This window comes from Natator depressus, chromosome 7 (genome assembly GCF_965152275.1).
Source record: "Natator depressus isolate rNatDep1 chromosome 7, rNatDep2.hap1, whole genome shotgun sequence".
Lineage (NCBI taxonomy): Eukaryota > Metazoa > Chordata > Testudines > Cheloniidae > Natator > Natator depressus.
This window is the reverse complement of record NC_134240.1, coordinates 72501743-72518443: the sequence shown is the minus strand read 5'-3', so window position 1 is coordinate 72518443 and position 16701 is coordinate 72501743. Positions and strand designations below refer to the sequence as shown.

General features: G+C 41.3%; 2 protein-coding genes across 2 annotated transcripts in view; one reads left to right on the top strand and one right to left on the bottom strand.

Moving 5' to 3' along the window:
* The first annotated feature begins 302 nt into the window (after positions 1-302).
* Positions 303-6530, top strand: LOC141991621 (uncharacterized). The gene is made up of 2 exons (XM_074959951.1): positions 303-1613; positions 6388-6530. Exon 1 carries the CDS (start codon positions 392-394, stop codon positions 1106-1108), a length of 717 nt encoding a protein of 238 aa, XP_074816052.1. The 5' UTR covers positions 303-391; the 3' UTR covers positions 1109-1613; positions 6388-6530.
* Positions 6531-11110: 4580 nt separating this feature from the next.
* The window catches only part of WAPL (WAPL cohesin release factor), a 127969-nt gene continuing 122378 nt past the window's right edge, over positions 11111-16701 (bottom strand). The window contains exons 17-19 of the mRNA XM_074958773.1: positions 15748-15836; positions 14341-14436; positions 11111-13927 (exon numbers count right to left, since the gene is read on the bottom strand). Of these exons, the coding sequence (XP_074814874.1) occupies positions 13862-13927; positions 14341-14436; positions 15748-15836 (251 nt within the window). The 3' untranslated portion in view covers positions 11111-13861. The remainder of the gene's footprint in view (positions 13928-14340; positions 14437-15747; positions 15837-16701) is intronic.

Below are 16701 nucleotides of genomic sequence, written 5' to 3'. Positions count from 1 at the left end.
GGCCTGGACTGTGCGCGCCTTTCCAGTGGAAAAAATACCCCCGGATCTAATTGCACTTTGGATTATTAGGATTAACGTCTCTTTGATTCCTGGGGTCACACTTCAAGGGATCACTGGAGAGAAACTAATCCCCACTGACTGAATGCGTTTAATAGACTTTCTTTCTGTTATAAGTGACAAATTATTCACGGTTTAGCTTTGAGCACTAGCTTTGTTTTAAACCCCTTCTCCCCGCCCCGGGAGGGAACCTTTTCTGCCTCTCCACGCGTCCCATTTGCAATATAAACAAACCCACCCGTCCAGGTTTCTGGATACACTTTCGCGTGTCTCCGAGAAAGGAGCGGGCGGGCGGGCAGATCTAACCTCTCTGTTTCAAGCGCTCGGGCCTAGGATGAAAGCCCGCTGCGCTCCGGAGCCGGTAAGGGCGGGAGGCCACTTTCCCAGCTACCGTTTCTCAGCGCTGCCGCCCTGCCACTGCAGAGCCCGGGTGCAAAGGGAGGCGGCGGCGGCGGAGGGGAGAGGTTTCCAGGGAAACGCAAGGGATTTCCAGCCCGCCGGTGCTGCACGCTGGACAGTGACCGATGGCCGATTTCCCCAGGGATCCGTGAGCCTGAATCCCGGGGGACTGGCCCTAGTGCGCACCACAGCCGGGGGGGCCCCGCCTGGGCTCCAGAGGAAGAGAGCGCTGGCGGGCTGGGGATACGATCCTGTCGCGGGGGCATGGAGCAGACGGCGCCGGCGGCTGGCAGCCAATGCCCGGGAAAGGAGGCGGATGCTGGCTTTGAATGTGGCCTTTGATCGTCTGCGGAGCGTCATCCCGGCGCTGCGTAACGAAAAGAAACTGTCCAAAGCGGAGACTCTGCAGATGGCCAAGATCTACATCTCCATGCTGAGCGAGCTGCTGCAGAGGGGAGAAGGCGCGGGCGGCCCGCGGGGCACGGGGGAGACGCTGGCCCTGCAGAAGGGGGGAAGCACCCAGCGCCCAGACACGGTTGCGCCCCCATCCACGGAGAAATGCAGCCCTATGCTTCCACCAGCCAGGAACTCATCCCGGGCGCTTAATTCACCCCGGAGTGCTGCCACGGAGCCGAGAGCCACACGGTCCTGACCCCACCTGCAGCGCCAAGGAGAGCAGCCCATGCCCACGGGTCTGGGAAGCGCCGGAGCCCCGGGTTTCAGAGACAGTGGCTAGCTCGCCCCGCCCGCCCCCGAAAACAGCGGAACTGCCTGCAGTAAACGAAGCTAGGCAGCCTTTCCAGGGCAAAACCCTACCTTGAAATAAGGCAATCAATCAGAGAAAGTAAATAACTGGACGAATAAAACAGTTCAGGGCGACCCACAACATTGGCAACAAGTGAAAGGCGGCTGCAAAGAAAAGGACTGGACTGGATGGAGAGAGACTGACAGTAGGTAGCTGTCCAAAACCTTGTTAGAGGCTATTTATCGTCTATGGGGGCTGATTCCAACTGTACTTTTCTACAGAGAAAGGCAGGAGACAAAGTAGGCGACTATGGCAACAGCTCTGAAGGATGGTTTTGCTACACTGAAGAGAAACACTTCAGTACGTTGTCACACTTCGTGCTGTTTTCATTTCCAGTGCTGCTTTTTTGGAGGTATGGTCTAACTTTTTAACTCCTTTAGTAGTAGTAACCCAGCAGAGTTTAAGTGGACATGCAGCTGTCTTCCATAGACGCTTTCCAGAGACTTGTCCTTCACCTCTTCCTTTCACTTGAGGATTCCCTTAAATAGATTCAACGATTTGGCACAGCACGAGAGAGAAAATGTTTTGTTTCCAGTTAGCTCCAGGTAGAGTTCAAACAGGGTGCAAGCACTGTTAATTCTCATCAGTGAGGAAAGGCTCCAGTTCTCCTACCCTCAGCAAGCAGTAATGTTCAGCAGTCGGCAAAAGACAATGCCTAGAACACGTGCAAAAATTGCTACACTTAATAAATGTTACTTCATCCTACTTGTGTGTGGTTTATTTTCATTTCTGCATTCATTGAACTGTCCCGGGGCTAGATCCAGCCCTGGCTGATATCAACTGCCACTTGTGGAATCCAGGTTCCACATCTGGGAGAAAACCAGAGGTGGCATACAGTGCCTGTAACTGCCATTGTAGCACAACTGGAGCTGGCCTGTGCACCAGCCTCTGTCACTGAGGAGGGAAAAGAGGCATGTGCCGATTCAGCACATCCTAGGTAGGCCCCACTAACAGCACTTTTAAAGCAGCCCTACCCCCACCCCGGCACAAAACACTGAAGGATAGCAACAGAGCAAATGTAGCGAACCCTTCCCCAGCAGTAAGGCCCCCATGTTGGGCAGGCACAGGAAGGTACAATTTGCATATCCTTCAAGAAGGGTGAATTGACTGAACAAGCACGAAAGCAATGACAACCAGCACAGCTCATGGTCAGAGAGCAACAGTAAAGCACAGCTGTCCTCTGAACCTGGACTTGAAAGGGAACTGGTAGGGATCTATATGCATTGCCGGTTGTACAGTTATTGTCATATTTACAGTTCAGTTATGTGCTGCCTTTAGTTTAGTGAAGATCTCCCACATGCCTGAATAGCCTGTGACAAACTCCATGTGGCAGAGTGAATGTGCTCACAGGGACAAAGGGAGAAGGACTGTCCCACTTTACCATAGTATCTGACCACCTCACAGTCTTTTAATGTATTTAATCCACCACCTTTTGAGGTAGATAAGTATAGTCATCCAGTTTTACAGATAGTCCCTGTGTGTAGCCATTGCCTAAGATTCTTACCCAAGGATCACAAAGGACTCAGTGGCAGAGAGAAAAGTTGGGTCTCCCAGATCCCAGGCAAACCCTTGCACTATCATTCTTGTGACTAGCTAAGAGGAGCTTTTAATTTGTTACCCTAGTTAAAGGGAAACGTCTCACAACTGAAGGAGGCACTCCTACGACAGTGCATTTTCAAGTGCTTTTGGGGAAGTGCTTGCACGCTCTTCCTGAAAATATATTAATTGTCCACTGTTTCAGAGCTATAATTTAAAATACAGAGGTAGGAGCCAAGGCTGTGAAGACCTTTTTGCAAAAATCTAGACCCAGCCTGTATCAGGAATTAATTTTTAAAATCTTAGCACTTGATACTATGTGGCTCATCCTAAAGGCAAAATATTTGCTCTTCCCCAGTACTTGTATAAGCTCAAGCTCTGGCACAGCAGGGTAAGCCAATCTGTTAGCAGAACCCCCAGTAAATGATCAGGGACAATTTAGTCAGCTCCCTCAGAAAAAAGAAAACAATCCCATCCCACCCTTCAGTTTTACTAAGTAGCTGTCCTCATCCCTCTCCAGATCAAATTTACGGGCCTAACACCTGAACACTTCCCCCTCTCCCCAAAAAGCCTGCCCTGAACTCAGAGCAGGATCTGAACATCAAGCTGGCTTCTTTCATGTATCATTAGCAGTAATCCCTTCTCCCAGTACAGAGGGGTACTTGAACCCAGGGTCACCACATGCTACATGAGTACCCTAACCACTGGGCTAAAGGGAGGTCCACCTCCCTGCTGTTTTGGGCCCCATGTGTGACTTAGGCACCCAAACACTCATCTTTTCTCTGGTTCATTAGGGAATGCTTTGGGGCTTAGGTGGGAGATACGCTTCTGGGTGCCTACAGCAAAGCAGTAGACAGGTAGAAACGTAGGTGCCTAGGAAATTTTTACTGCAAAAACTTAGGTGTCTACAGGGTTGGGCAGCAGCCAAGTGGGAGTTTTGTGGATCACAGTGGCACCTAAAAGTACGACAGCAACACCTAAGTACCTTCATGAATCCCACTCACTGTAACTTAGTTAATTTTGTTGATGCAAGAGTTCTCTACTTAAGACACAAGAGTACCAAGCCCTTATTATTGCAGTAGCACCCAAAAGGCATTAAGCACTTAACAGGAAGATAGTCCCCGCCCTGAAGAAACTTTCAGACTTAAAGTTACAGCTCTAAAGGCAGTTACTACAAGAAGATTGGGGAGGCAGGGGGAGGAGACTTTAACACAACATAAGGATGGCTTAATATCTTGCCATCAGACGAATCATAGCTGTTCAAGCTCACTGATTACTTTTTAAAAACCCCCTAAAAGTGGGTAGAAGGCCACTATGAATATGTAGAATGCCTATGAATTTGTTGAAGAAACTTAACACCTATGCAAAAGCTGCATTTCTTTACAAGAATACAAGCAGAGCAAAATTTTCAAACTTCCATCTAAAAACCAAGTAAACGCTGAATAGTGTGACAAAGTTCCTGCTCTACCTTGGTGGGTCTTGCGCTTATTGGCGGATTTGCTCGCCTTGGAGCTTCACGGCAGCCCTCAGCTTGGCTATTTTTCTGAATTCACAGTCCAGGTCGACTCCTCCTGTGTCTGACCAGGAGTTGGGAGGATTTGGGGGAACCCAGACCCACCCTCTACTCCTGGTTCCAGCCCAGTGCCCTGTGGAATGCAGCTGCGCGACAGCTACAACTCCCTGGGCTACTTCCCCATGGCCTCCCAACACCTTCTTTATCCTCACCCTAGGACCTTTCTCCTGGTGTCTGATAATGCTCATACACCTAAGTCCTCCAACAGTCCGCATTCTCACTCTCAGCTCCTAGTACCTCTTGCTCCCAGCTCCTCACAGGCACACCCCAAACTGAAGTGAGCTCCTTTTTTAAAACCCCGGTGCCCTGATTAGCCTGCCTTAATTGATTCTAGCAGCTTCTTGATTGGCTGCAGGTGTTCTAATCAGCCTGTCTTAATTATCTCCAGAAGGTTCCTGATTGTTCTGGAACCTTCCCTGTCACCTTACCCAGGGAGAAGGGACCTACTTAGCCTGGGGCTAATATACTCTCCTATAGCCATCTAGCCCGACCTTCTCACAATAGCAAAATAGCCAATTATTTTTGCTTTTAACTTAATTGAACACTTTTAATTTGGGGGAGATAGAGACATGTTCTTCTGGATTGATTTCCTTCCTATTGTGACTCTAGTGACTGTGAATTTATACTAGGAATAAAATTAACCCTGTATGTCACATTTCTGTTTACAGCAAAGCTTATGGATGGATTTCAGAGATGTTGAATTCCTGCAGCTTCCATTCACTGCAAGGGGAACAGCACGTGCTCAGCACTAATATAGCTTACTATGAAATGCAGGAATAGTCACAGAATACTTTAATTCTTCACCAAAATTTTGCAACTAACTATTATTTGTGTTACGACCTTAAAAAAAAGATTACAGTTCAGTTAAACTCTGACAGTATTACTATAACTACTTTAATCCTGACTGTAGACCTGTATGGTGGGCAGGGGGTACAACCATATGGATTCATTTCAAGTTTGCAGTTTACATATATACCCCTATTGTATCAACAGATAATAAAAAGTTAATTAATGCTCAACACCCCAGTCCAAGTTATAATGCACCATGCTACATTTAAGCCAGTGGTCCTTAACTGGTCATTTCTTTAGGGATACAGATAGTGCTTTGTAATACCATATATAGATGACTGTTTCTCTAAAATCCAGCAGTGTCCTTGTTTTCATGTTCCAGCTTCTGTGCCAGTTTTACAAAAACTGGCACCATGTCTTAGCTTTTGTAAGCAACTGCAAATTGTTCTTAACACACAGGTACCTCCAAATAAGCTAGTGAATGGCAAGAGGCTTACTGATTGCATAATTATCTTGAGGGTCCTTTCCTATCAGGGCAGTCTCCTTGTTCGAGCTCACTAACATGAGACTGATTCAGCCCTCATCTGGGAACAGTCAAGTCCCCTGCCTGACTCAGGTCAATGACAACAATTGTGAACCACTACATACAAGTAGCTACTGATCCAGACAAATGATGCAAGCACTTCTGCTCACTTATGTGCCAGGGCACATATGGCAACCAAAAGGTTGATTAAAGAGCAGTACTGATGGGATTCAAAGGAAATTGTGTGTGGTAGAATTGAACCAGAATTTCATAGGTCAGAATGTTAAAGCAATGAATCATGAGGAGACGTTAAATGTTCAAGAAGCAGAATACAGTAGACCGGGTGAATGTAAGCAAGCTTCAAGGAATACTATACTAGGAACTCGTTAGTCCTATACTGTAGATCAGGACAGCAAAACAGTGCCCCATGATATACTATATGGGCCACATAAGTATAAGTAAATATTGCAGAATTTAAGTTTTCATCTTAAAAAAGGTTTAGCCCTCATGGTTGTGAAAATAGCCTTCCAAAAATGAGCTAAGCGTAAACTAATGCAGCATTGTCCAAGTCAGCAGGCAGCTTCAAACAATGCCTGAGAGTAGCAAACTCCCCCAGCTCCATTAACTTCCATCATGAGAATGTTCAAGTCTAATGGTGATTTGACAAGTCAGCATTAACTATTTCATTACTGATCATTTTAACAGATGGGATGAGGAAGAGGGCTGGAGCGAATCCCACAACAGGGAAATGGAGAGGAAAACTGGGTATTGCTGAAGGGAAGAAAATGAAGGAACACCCAAAGGCACGGAAGGCATGGACACCGAAAAGTGGATGGAGAAGGAAGAAACAGAGTAGAAATAGTGATGGCCCTAAAATGAGCCAGTTTTCCCTACAGTGCTATTGAATGTGACAATACAATACTAAACAAATACAATTTAAGTTGAGATATACTTGATCTTTGTGAAAACGTTCTATGGAGGTCTTTTTGTGGCTCGAGAATAGTAGATATTTCTAAAATTTATACCCTGCCCAACAGACCATAATTAAAAATAGGATTTAGCCGCCTCCATAGGATGAGTTTGACACCTCTGGCCTAAGAATGTAGAAATAAATTAGGATATTCTTCTAAAGGAATGAAGACATACCCACATTAAATTGCATTCTACTAGAAGGTGTAGGTGTAAAAGGCGAATGCAACATGATAGTCACATTTACCTACGATTCAGTCATATTTAAAGAGCATAAGAACAGCCATATTGTGTCAGACCAATGGTCCCTCTAGCCCAGAATCCTGTCTTTCCACAGTGGCCAATGCCAGGTGCTTCAGAGGGAATGAACAGAACAATCAATCAAGTGACTCATGCCCTGTCGTCCACTCCCAGCTTCTGGCAAACAGAGCTACAGGACTCGGAGTATGGTGTTACATCCCTGCCTATCCTGACTAATAGCCAGTGATGGACTATTCTCCAGGAATTTATCTAGTTCTTTTTTTGAACTCTATTATAGTTTTCTACCTCTTTGTTAAACTAAACCTACAGTGAATGGGAAGGTGGAAAGATTCTGTAGCATTTTGTTTTGCCTACAGCTAAGGCCATGAGCTTGCAAACAGTCACCCATTGTGTCCCTTACTCATGTGAGAAGTCCCACTGTAGTTAATCATAAGTTTCACTAGTGGCATAGGTAAGGATTACTTTGCAGGATGAGACTCCAATTTAAGTTCAGCTGTAGAAACTCATCGGCCTCTTCAGCATATAGGAATTCTAGTTCAAATTTCATATTAGCAGCAACCTTTCATGTTAAAAACAACTTTGCCAGCTTTTTAATGTATTTATAGCAAAGATGTTCATAGAAGACTTTAGGATTTTTGAACTGTTTATTAAGACAGTTTTGCCTAAAGGTTTGGGGGTTCGTTTGTTTTTTTCCATCAGAATATAACTTCACAATAGCATTTTTATCTGGACAGATGTATAATGGTGTTTTCAATTTGGATCAGATATTTTCAGCCTCAAAAACAACCCTGTCTGAAACCCAGAGGATAAAATAATATGGAAACTTGGGAGCTGAGTCCACTAAAACTACATCAGATTTTACATAACGGGTTATACAATAGCCTTACTAAACTATTTCATAAGTTATAGCTCAGTGTGCTCATGGCAAAATGTTCAGGAACTCAGATGCACAAGCTGAGTAAAGTTACAGCACAAATCACTTCCTACAAAAAGTTTGTCCTTCTGGTTTGCATTTGAATTCCATTCACTCAGATACAACTATGAAGTAAATGGCACGTTGGAAAACAAATGGCACAAACTGGTTACTTTACCAGTTGTTTTCGTCTCAAACGAAACCTTTGGTCTGGAAGAGCCAAACACACCTGACAACATGCCAGCGGCATCACATCCACAAAAGATAGCCAACTACCTCAGCAGTCAGACTATTCTCAGGGGAAATAAGGTAGGTGTTCATGGCCCCATAGCTGAGCCAGAAGTCATCAATTCTGCAAAGCAGCAAGTCAACCCCTTCCCCACACTCCCATTCCCACTCCCCAAATACCCTGTACCTTGATTTCCATTGAATACCTTTATTACATTGATAACAGCATTCAAATAGCTAAAAATGATCAAATATGCATTATTTCTCAGGCTTGTTTACTTAATCCCTAAATGACATTCCCTTGCTGGCCATGGTAAGCAGATTTCTTACCAACTATAGGGCTGGAATGCTAAAAGGAATCAAATGGCAGGTAAACCCATTGTTTGTCAGCAGGATTACAGCATAATGCTGTCATGCTTGTTGCCCATCATGCAAGGCAGTCTGCTAATAATTATATTTTTTCAATATCAGCTGAAAAGTCATGATCAGTTAATTAAGGTATTTGCAAAATCTAATTTTTCAAAAACTTACCACATCTTGTTAAGTTTCACAGCTTAATTAATTTCCATGGGTCATGTTAAAACAGCAAAAAGCAATCAGTATGCCAAGAAAATTAAACTTGTTACTGAAAGGGCTGGAGCTCAGAAGTTTGATCCTGCAACAGAGAGAGGATGTTTCTTTTTAAGGTGATATCCCATACTGAAGTTTTATTGCAGTAAGTGATTTTTGATCCAGCCTTAACTCAACTATTTTACTCCAAGGTATTGCTCCATTAGTGCTTCCTTTCATCCACCTGGTTAGCCTTGGTTCTCAGATGTACAGACACTTACATTGTCACCTATCTCAAAAAGGGCAGACTGCTGCATTTACCAAGGTACACACGCTGGGAACATATGAACATGGTGTGGAAAGGCATCTTGAGACCCTGTGGAGTCAATCACCTAATATGTATTAATCCTTCCTGTTAAGTGCTTACTAGGTTAGTTTTTCTACCATGTTTGTGCTAGTTCCATTTGATAATTTATCAACTTCGTGCTCAATTAATATGTCAAACCATGGTTTCTAAACCTAGGGATCATGATACACCCTTCTTATGGCTGGTGGAAGGGGTGCCCCAAAACTTTTCTTGTTGTAATTGAGAAATGCTGTGTTCAACAATAGAAACAATACTGGACCTAATACCAGGCTCCCTGTGAAGACTCCATTAATCCTTCCACTGAGGAAAGCAGCCATTCACCACATAACGATACTGTTTCCAATCACATATGCAGTTTTTAAAATTTGCTACAAGACTTCACCATACCATTAATGGTTTTGTTTGATGCATCTTATACATTTTAGTCTGGAAGTTCAATTGCCATGACTGGGGTCAAAGCTGCTGTTCTAGATTTCTTCTATTCAGTAGGTAGCTCCATGATTTGTGGTTATTAGTGTCCATGCACCTTGTGCACAACGTTAGGAGGTGAAGGTTTGACACTGGATCTGAGCCAGGACTCACTTCAATATCCTTATGAACGGACAACCATACTTACCATTTATCACTCTTGGAACCTCTTCCTTTATTTAGGGAGAAAACCCTAGTATGGGCTAATGTATATTGTTTAGCACCAAACATGTGCTTGGTGCTGTAAAGTAATTACAAAGACAAGGACCCCCTGTCCTAAAAAGCTGTCTAAAATAATTCCATGGATGTGGTTCTCTCCATGCCATTCCAGGCAAACACTCTAGTTTTGGTCAGGAGAGGGAGAGAAAGTGTCAGAAGAGCATTCTCACCTCTTCACAGGTACAGGAGAACACCTTAATCTTCCCCCTCAGGATAGCACAGGCAGAGTCACTTAACACAAAAGGAGCAGGGGGTGGAGGAAGTCCTCACAATTAAACCAAGACTCAAGAAAAGGAAGTACATGACTGCTGAGGCCATGTGGCTAAGATGAGATCGGTGATCCCTGTGTAAAATATGCCACCAGAGTTCCCCATGGAGGAGAGGAGGAGCAGGAGGATTTGGAAACTGGCCTGCTATTAAGAGGGTTTGGCTAGTAGAGTGCAAAGGGATGAGTATTTGAGTCCAGCAGAGAAACAACTCAGATGAGGGAAAATGGGAGAGGTTGCTGATGAACTGGATATGAAAAAAATGTTTTTTCCTCAGTTGGAGGAGTTATGAGCCTCAACACACCTGTGCAGTCCAGAATGAGAATGCCCTAATCAGAACTTCACTACTATTCCAACTGTTCTTCCCACAGATGTTAAGCATGTGGCAAAAACTAAAACCTTTGACAGTGTTGTGATCACTGTCCAGTTTCCATGATTCCATGTGGTTTAGGCTGCTGGCAGCATACAAAATAAACCCATTAGATGAGCTTGGAAATATATACCCACCGCTGTTTTTACATTTAAGCTTTTGATATATCAAGTATTCACAGAGTGTTCCAGTTTACTTTTTCAGGATATAAATCAAATGTTCCAAAGCTGTCAACCTCAATCTTGAAACAATCTCTTAGATAGACTATTACATCTTATTCTCCTATAAGATCCTCACAACTGTTCTATTAATTTGAAAAACTCCTCAAGGTTATTTCAGAGATCTACTGCTCCCATTACACGTCTAAATATAAAGCAACCAGAATGGAAATATTTCTCCTACTGAATCTGCTCAGAATTTCTAGAGTCACATTTATGAGTACATAATGATATGACTGCCTTTTACAGTACTGTCTATGAATGATGTATGACTCCAGCACTTGGAACTCTATTAACCACTCTTTACAGCACAAAGAGAAAATTCCATTATAATGATGCTAGTTAATAGAATAGAGTGGTAATGAGATGACACCACCATTTTCACACTCTCTCAAGCTTTTGACTTTTACTGCACTTTGCACCTGTTTGACAGAAAAGATTTAGCTGCATCATTTAACAGAAGAGGTGTTGGAGAAAATCCACCCAGAACAGATTAGAATACCATCATCATTCAGACTAAAACACAGCAAAATTTATTTTAATTTCCCTACTTCCCACTGAAGAGAGAGGAGGAAGTCAGTTAACATTCATGAAGATATCATGAGGACTGCTCCATTTTCCCCATGCTTTAATGAGTTTTCATTGTTCTGGCTACAATTCCCTCAGCTGTCCTGCTCCCCAATCAGCTGCAGAGTTGCTGTTGAGTTGCCTGGGGAACTCCATAACTCCTGTCAAGATGCCAAGCGGGATGTGTCCAGAGCACTTCAGTCCCTGCTGGTTTGGGTAATGATTGGCTAGGACCTTCAACTGAATGCTGGTATCTCAAATGCAAATGCAGAATGGAGCACTAACATCAGGCCTCATCAACAACTTCCCTTTTTTTTTTTTTTTTTTTTACACTGTTCACCTGATACAGCCGCCCTTCTTTTGCAATTTCTCATGGAGAAAATATGCTTTATTACATGTTAAAAGACAACATGTGTATTGAAAGTAGCAATTTTATTTGAGTTAAAATTATTTACAAAAACCCAAAGACATACTTCATGAAACTGGTACAAACTATTTTTCCTGCCGTTGGCTTTTGCTCCAAAGATCACAGCTGAGAAATACTGTATAAAATAAAAATAGGATTGGATTCAGAAAAGTACTCTACCATTCTAATTTCCAATTGAGAGTATTTACACAAATATTTACAATGGAAAAAAGTTACTTTAAAATTTTAATTTGCAAGTTGGCCTCAAGTACCCTTTAATGCAGTTATTTGAGGGTTTAACACACAAAAAATGCACTGCAGTTCACAGGGTTATTTCTCCCTGCACCCTCAAAAAAAAAATCCGTATTCATCAGTGCTTGACAATTAGTTATCTAAAAAAACTGTTAAACACTGAAGTAAATCAATTCCAATTCAAACAATTACCAGTGTAACAGAGAAACATAGTTCCCCCTGCTTTTTTTTTTCCGCATTACATCTATATTTTATCTCTTGCCATCTGTCCACAGAAACTTAACTGTTTAATCTTTTTGAATTCTAACTACAAATGAAAACCCATTAATTTAAAATCATAAGACTAAATGGGCAAAACATATCCAATAAATTCATCCTGCCAGAAATAATTTACATATTTCATTTTACTAAGTTTCTCTTTCTATACTGAGATTTTTACCCAAAGGGAAAACACTTCAAAATCCCTTCTAAGTTACACTGGTACACTAAAATTTTAGAAGGTGATGAGAGAAAATGCAAAAAAGTTATGACCAACATAGGATTTTTGCCTCTAATCAGTTACTTCCTTACAGAATTCCCAACAATCTGCATTATCAAAAATAGGAAGACATAGAAGGCAGCCACTGTATGTAAAAAATTTTTTACAGCTGGCACTGATACAAAAGCACGGGTTTGTAACTTTATACATGAAAATAACACAAGATCTAAAAGCAGGTTAGATTTCCTGTTATTTCCCCCTCATTATACATAGAGCTAATATTTTTATGGCTTCAAGTTTTACAAATTCAGTGGAGTAACATGATGTAATTACCCATACAGGTATTTAGAAAAATGTTGATGATGCAGAACTCCTAAGAGTCTGCAAATATTCAAGACCAGCATAATAAAAATAATTACCAATTTTGTTGGTCTGAATAATGAGTGCAAGAAAAAACACCTATATTTAAAAAAAAATCTAAATGTATTTTCTGGGATTTTTTTGTTCCACTAAAGTCTTCAAACACAATGCTTTGTGAACTAGACCTCAACCTGAACAAAATCTTAACTATATCAGCATTTTAAGGCTTTGTATTGTATGCATTTAACTTTGCCATACTACAGAAGAATGAAATAGAAAGATTATGTCAGCTGGAAACATTAATCCCCATTGGTGTTTTAGCTTCTTTACTGAATTGCCCCTAAAACATCCAATTTCTTTGTATTGAGTATTATAAAATATATCTTAAATGCTCCCTTGTAACAAATCAAAACAGCATTTCAAAGTTTTTGCTTAGTATGAAGTGTAAACTACCCTGGGATTGAACATTATTTCACTATGTCCTTTAACAGGGCACAACTCTTTACAGTTACTGCATTTTTTGATAATACACCCTTAAACTGCTTGATGTGTTTATGTTTTTGTATGTCTTTTAGAACTATGAAGCGTTATGGTCTATCAGCTTACAGTATATGGGCCATGACAGTTTTAGAACTGAGAAGTAGTTCAACCACCTAATTTCAATCAAAACAGTATAAAAATATAAACAATCCAATCCTTGCCTCTTTGGATTCCAACAATTTTAAATATAGACAGTAGTTAAAATCACCAAAGTATTTAAAAATTTATATTTTATGATTTTGGAATAATCGCGTAACAAAAAAGCAAGAGCAAATTAAACTCAAATAGGAGCGATACTGCTGTCCAGAACTTCTTTATTAGAACATTTGTTTGATACCTCAGTAGCTAAGCTGCCTTGCACCTGGCTGGCATGAAACAGTGGCTCAACAGTAAACAGCAGTTGCACTATCAGCAGCAAGTTTTTCCCCTTTAAACTTGTCATGAAAGAAACAGGAAAAAAAAGGGAGGGTAAACCCTGCCAAAAATATTTAAATACTGCACTGCATCGATTCTATATTTATTTTCTTCAGAACCTTTTCCCCTCATTTTTGATAGTTGCAGATTGATGTAGTAACTGTCTTTTAGAAAATGCTGAATGCATGGTTAAGAGACCAGGTAGCCTTAAAAATCTGAACACGAATGACACCGATGAATGGTCTTGGTGTATCTTCAAGGACTTCTTTCATGATTCCTTCCTTTGTCTAAGGGTAGCTCCAGCATTAGAGTGCCTGCAGCGGAAGTTAAGTATCTAGCAGTGTTCCAAGTATTCAATCACCCTAGAGATAGATTTCTGGCCTGTTGTTCCAACAGCACACTGAAAACAAGCAATAGAAAACAGAAGAACAACAAAAAAAGCATTTATGACATTATAAAAATCTCAAAAAGCTCTTCTCAATTTAGAACGCACATATTAGTAAGATAAAATGTACTTTATTTAGGCTGTGGTTCTGAAATATTTTCCATTGACTGGTCATATTCAAAGGGAAACAAGGAAGTGTTTTCCTTTCCATGTACTAGCAAAATAAAGGGTTGGCAAATGGACATTCTGTATTAAAAATGAAGATATCACACCCCCCCTCCCCCCCCAGCGACAGAGCTGATTAGCAGAAGTGCTGGAAAGCTTTCATCAATATTAATATCACTAATGTATGAGATAGGAAATGAAAGAGCAGTTTAAAGTATGAAAAGTAACTACATCTGGCAATCTTAAAAATATGCAATACTTACAGTAAGATTCATGAAACTGAGAAATTTTTTGAGCATTTCAGTCATTATTGAGAAGTCTCCTTCAGGTAAGTATTCCCTCACAGTAGTCACATTGATCTGAGGAAGTCAAACATCTCTTAAGTTTCGAAACATTTTTCAAGCATTGCAATTAACATTAGAGGTCTGTATGTATGGTGTAATAGTATCTCTCTCCCCCCCCGCCCCCGATGTTTTCCTGAGCTGCTTATTGCTGTAGTTTCTACACTTCAAGTCTCTCACTACACATAAGATTTCCCCACAATCCCCACTGGCAATGGAGTCCCAAGGATGACTTCTCATGACTCATAGATATTAAGGTCAGAAGGGACCATTATGGATCATCTAGTCGGACCTCCTGCACAATGCAGGCCACAGAATCTCACCCACCCACTCCTGCAATAAACCTCTCACCTATGTCTGAGCTATTGAAGTCCTCAAATCATGGTTTAAAGATTTCAAGGTGCAGAGAATCCTCCAGGAAGTGACCAAGCCCTCTAGCCAACAGAAGTTGCTACAGGTTTTTATACATAACATTTTAAGTCAAGTCAGACTGCCAAGGATTCTTGAAGGCTAAACAGACAGACAAAAGTATCCTACTGACAGGGTGAGACCTGTCCTTTCCAGTGGAATAATATTTCTATTCCTTAAGGGCTGAGAAATACTGACCTTGCACTTGTCACTGTTCCAGAACTGATTATATAATAAATCAGCAAGAAGCTGCAGAACAGTGCTCTTCAGACCATATCTAAACTCATTGTATATCTTGACAAGTCTGATACCTCGTCAAAAAAAAAAAAAAAAAATCACCCACTTCTTTTCTTTCTGAACACAACTGAACATATGCAGTACTAAATTTTTATTTATATTTAGAACTCTGAATTCCTAAATTTTAAATTTCAGCTCTGAAGAATGTTTCCCAATCTGATAGAGGTGATCATCTTCAAAGAATGCGGGCATGTACAAATTTGGCATTCTAATAATCACTGGCAAAAATGAAATTCCTTGGACTATGATGGAACAATATGAAAAACTAACATTTAACTCTCATTGAAACTATTGAAACACAGCGAGTTTATAATTATAAACATTTTCGCCAATTTCCTTCTTTTCCAGAATAAATTCAGCTATGGACAGACTAATCACAAGAAAAACCAGCCTGCAATATTGTCTATTATTATTGCATTAAAAATATATAGTAAGTGAAGACCGGTTTAGAATGGAATACTTCTGCAAACCTTGCACTGAGCTATATATGCGCCAACATGACCCTCCCAATACAGTAAACTTACACAAAATTCTAACTCAACAAAAACACTTCATGACTGCAAGTGGCTACTTCAATGAACATTTACAACCATTTTAGAATGAGTCATTGACTCATTTCCTTACTGGACTCTCCTGGCAGAGACAGCCCAGAAGCAATGCTGTGTACGAGGCCACGATGCAGTCTTCCATGTGCTTCCCAGCATGTTGAAGGGCTGCAGAAATAAGAAAAATTGCTTACATAGTATATATGATTTACGAAGTAGTTTGCTTTCTTATTAGAAATATATCTAAATTGTTCAGTGTCACTTCAAAGCATTACATTATTGTAGAACAAAAGTAAATTCCTTCCACAGCTAAGGTATCTCAAAGGACTTTACAAAACTAAGTTATATGCAAAATATAACATACAGTAACTTCTTGCTTAACGTTGTAGTTATGTTCCTGAAAAATGTGACTTTAAGCGAAATGATGTTAAGCAAATCCAATTTTCCCATAAGAATAAATATAAATGGGGGAGGGTGGGTTAGGTTCCAGGGAAATTTTTTTCACGGGACAAAAAACATTTTTTTATATATATTATACATTATACATACATATATATATATACACACACACACACACACACACACACACACACAGTATAAGTTTTAAACAAACAATTTAATACTGTACACAGCAATGATGATTGTGAAGCTTGGTTGAGATGGTGAAGTCAGACGGTGGGGTATTTCCCAGGGAATGCCTTACTGCTAAATGATGAACTAGCACTTGGCTGAGCCCTCAAGGGTTAACACATTGTTGTTAAATGTAGCCTCACACTCTAAAAGGCAGCACAAATGGAGGAAGGGGAGATAGCATGACACACACCCTGTATGTGTGTGTGTGTGAGTGAGGGGGGAGAGAGAGAGAGATGGGCATTGCCCCTTTAAGTACGCTGACACCACATTCTAAGTACATTGCCTTTAAAAGGATCAGGAAGTTGAGACAGCAGCTGTGGCCAGCTCTCTCCATCCTGAGCCCTGTTGTGTCTCCCCCGCTCTATATGGAGAAGGGGTAATCAGGGGGCAGGAGTAGGAG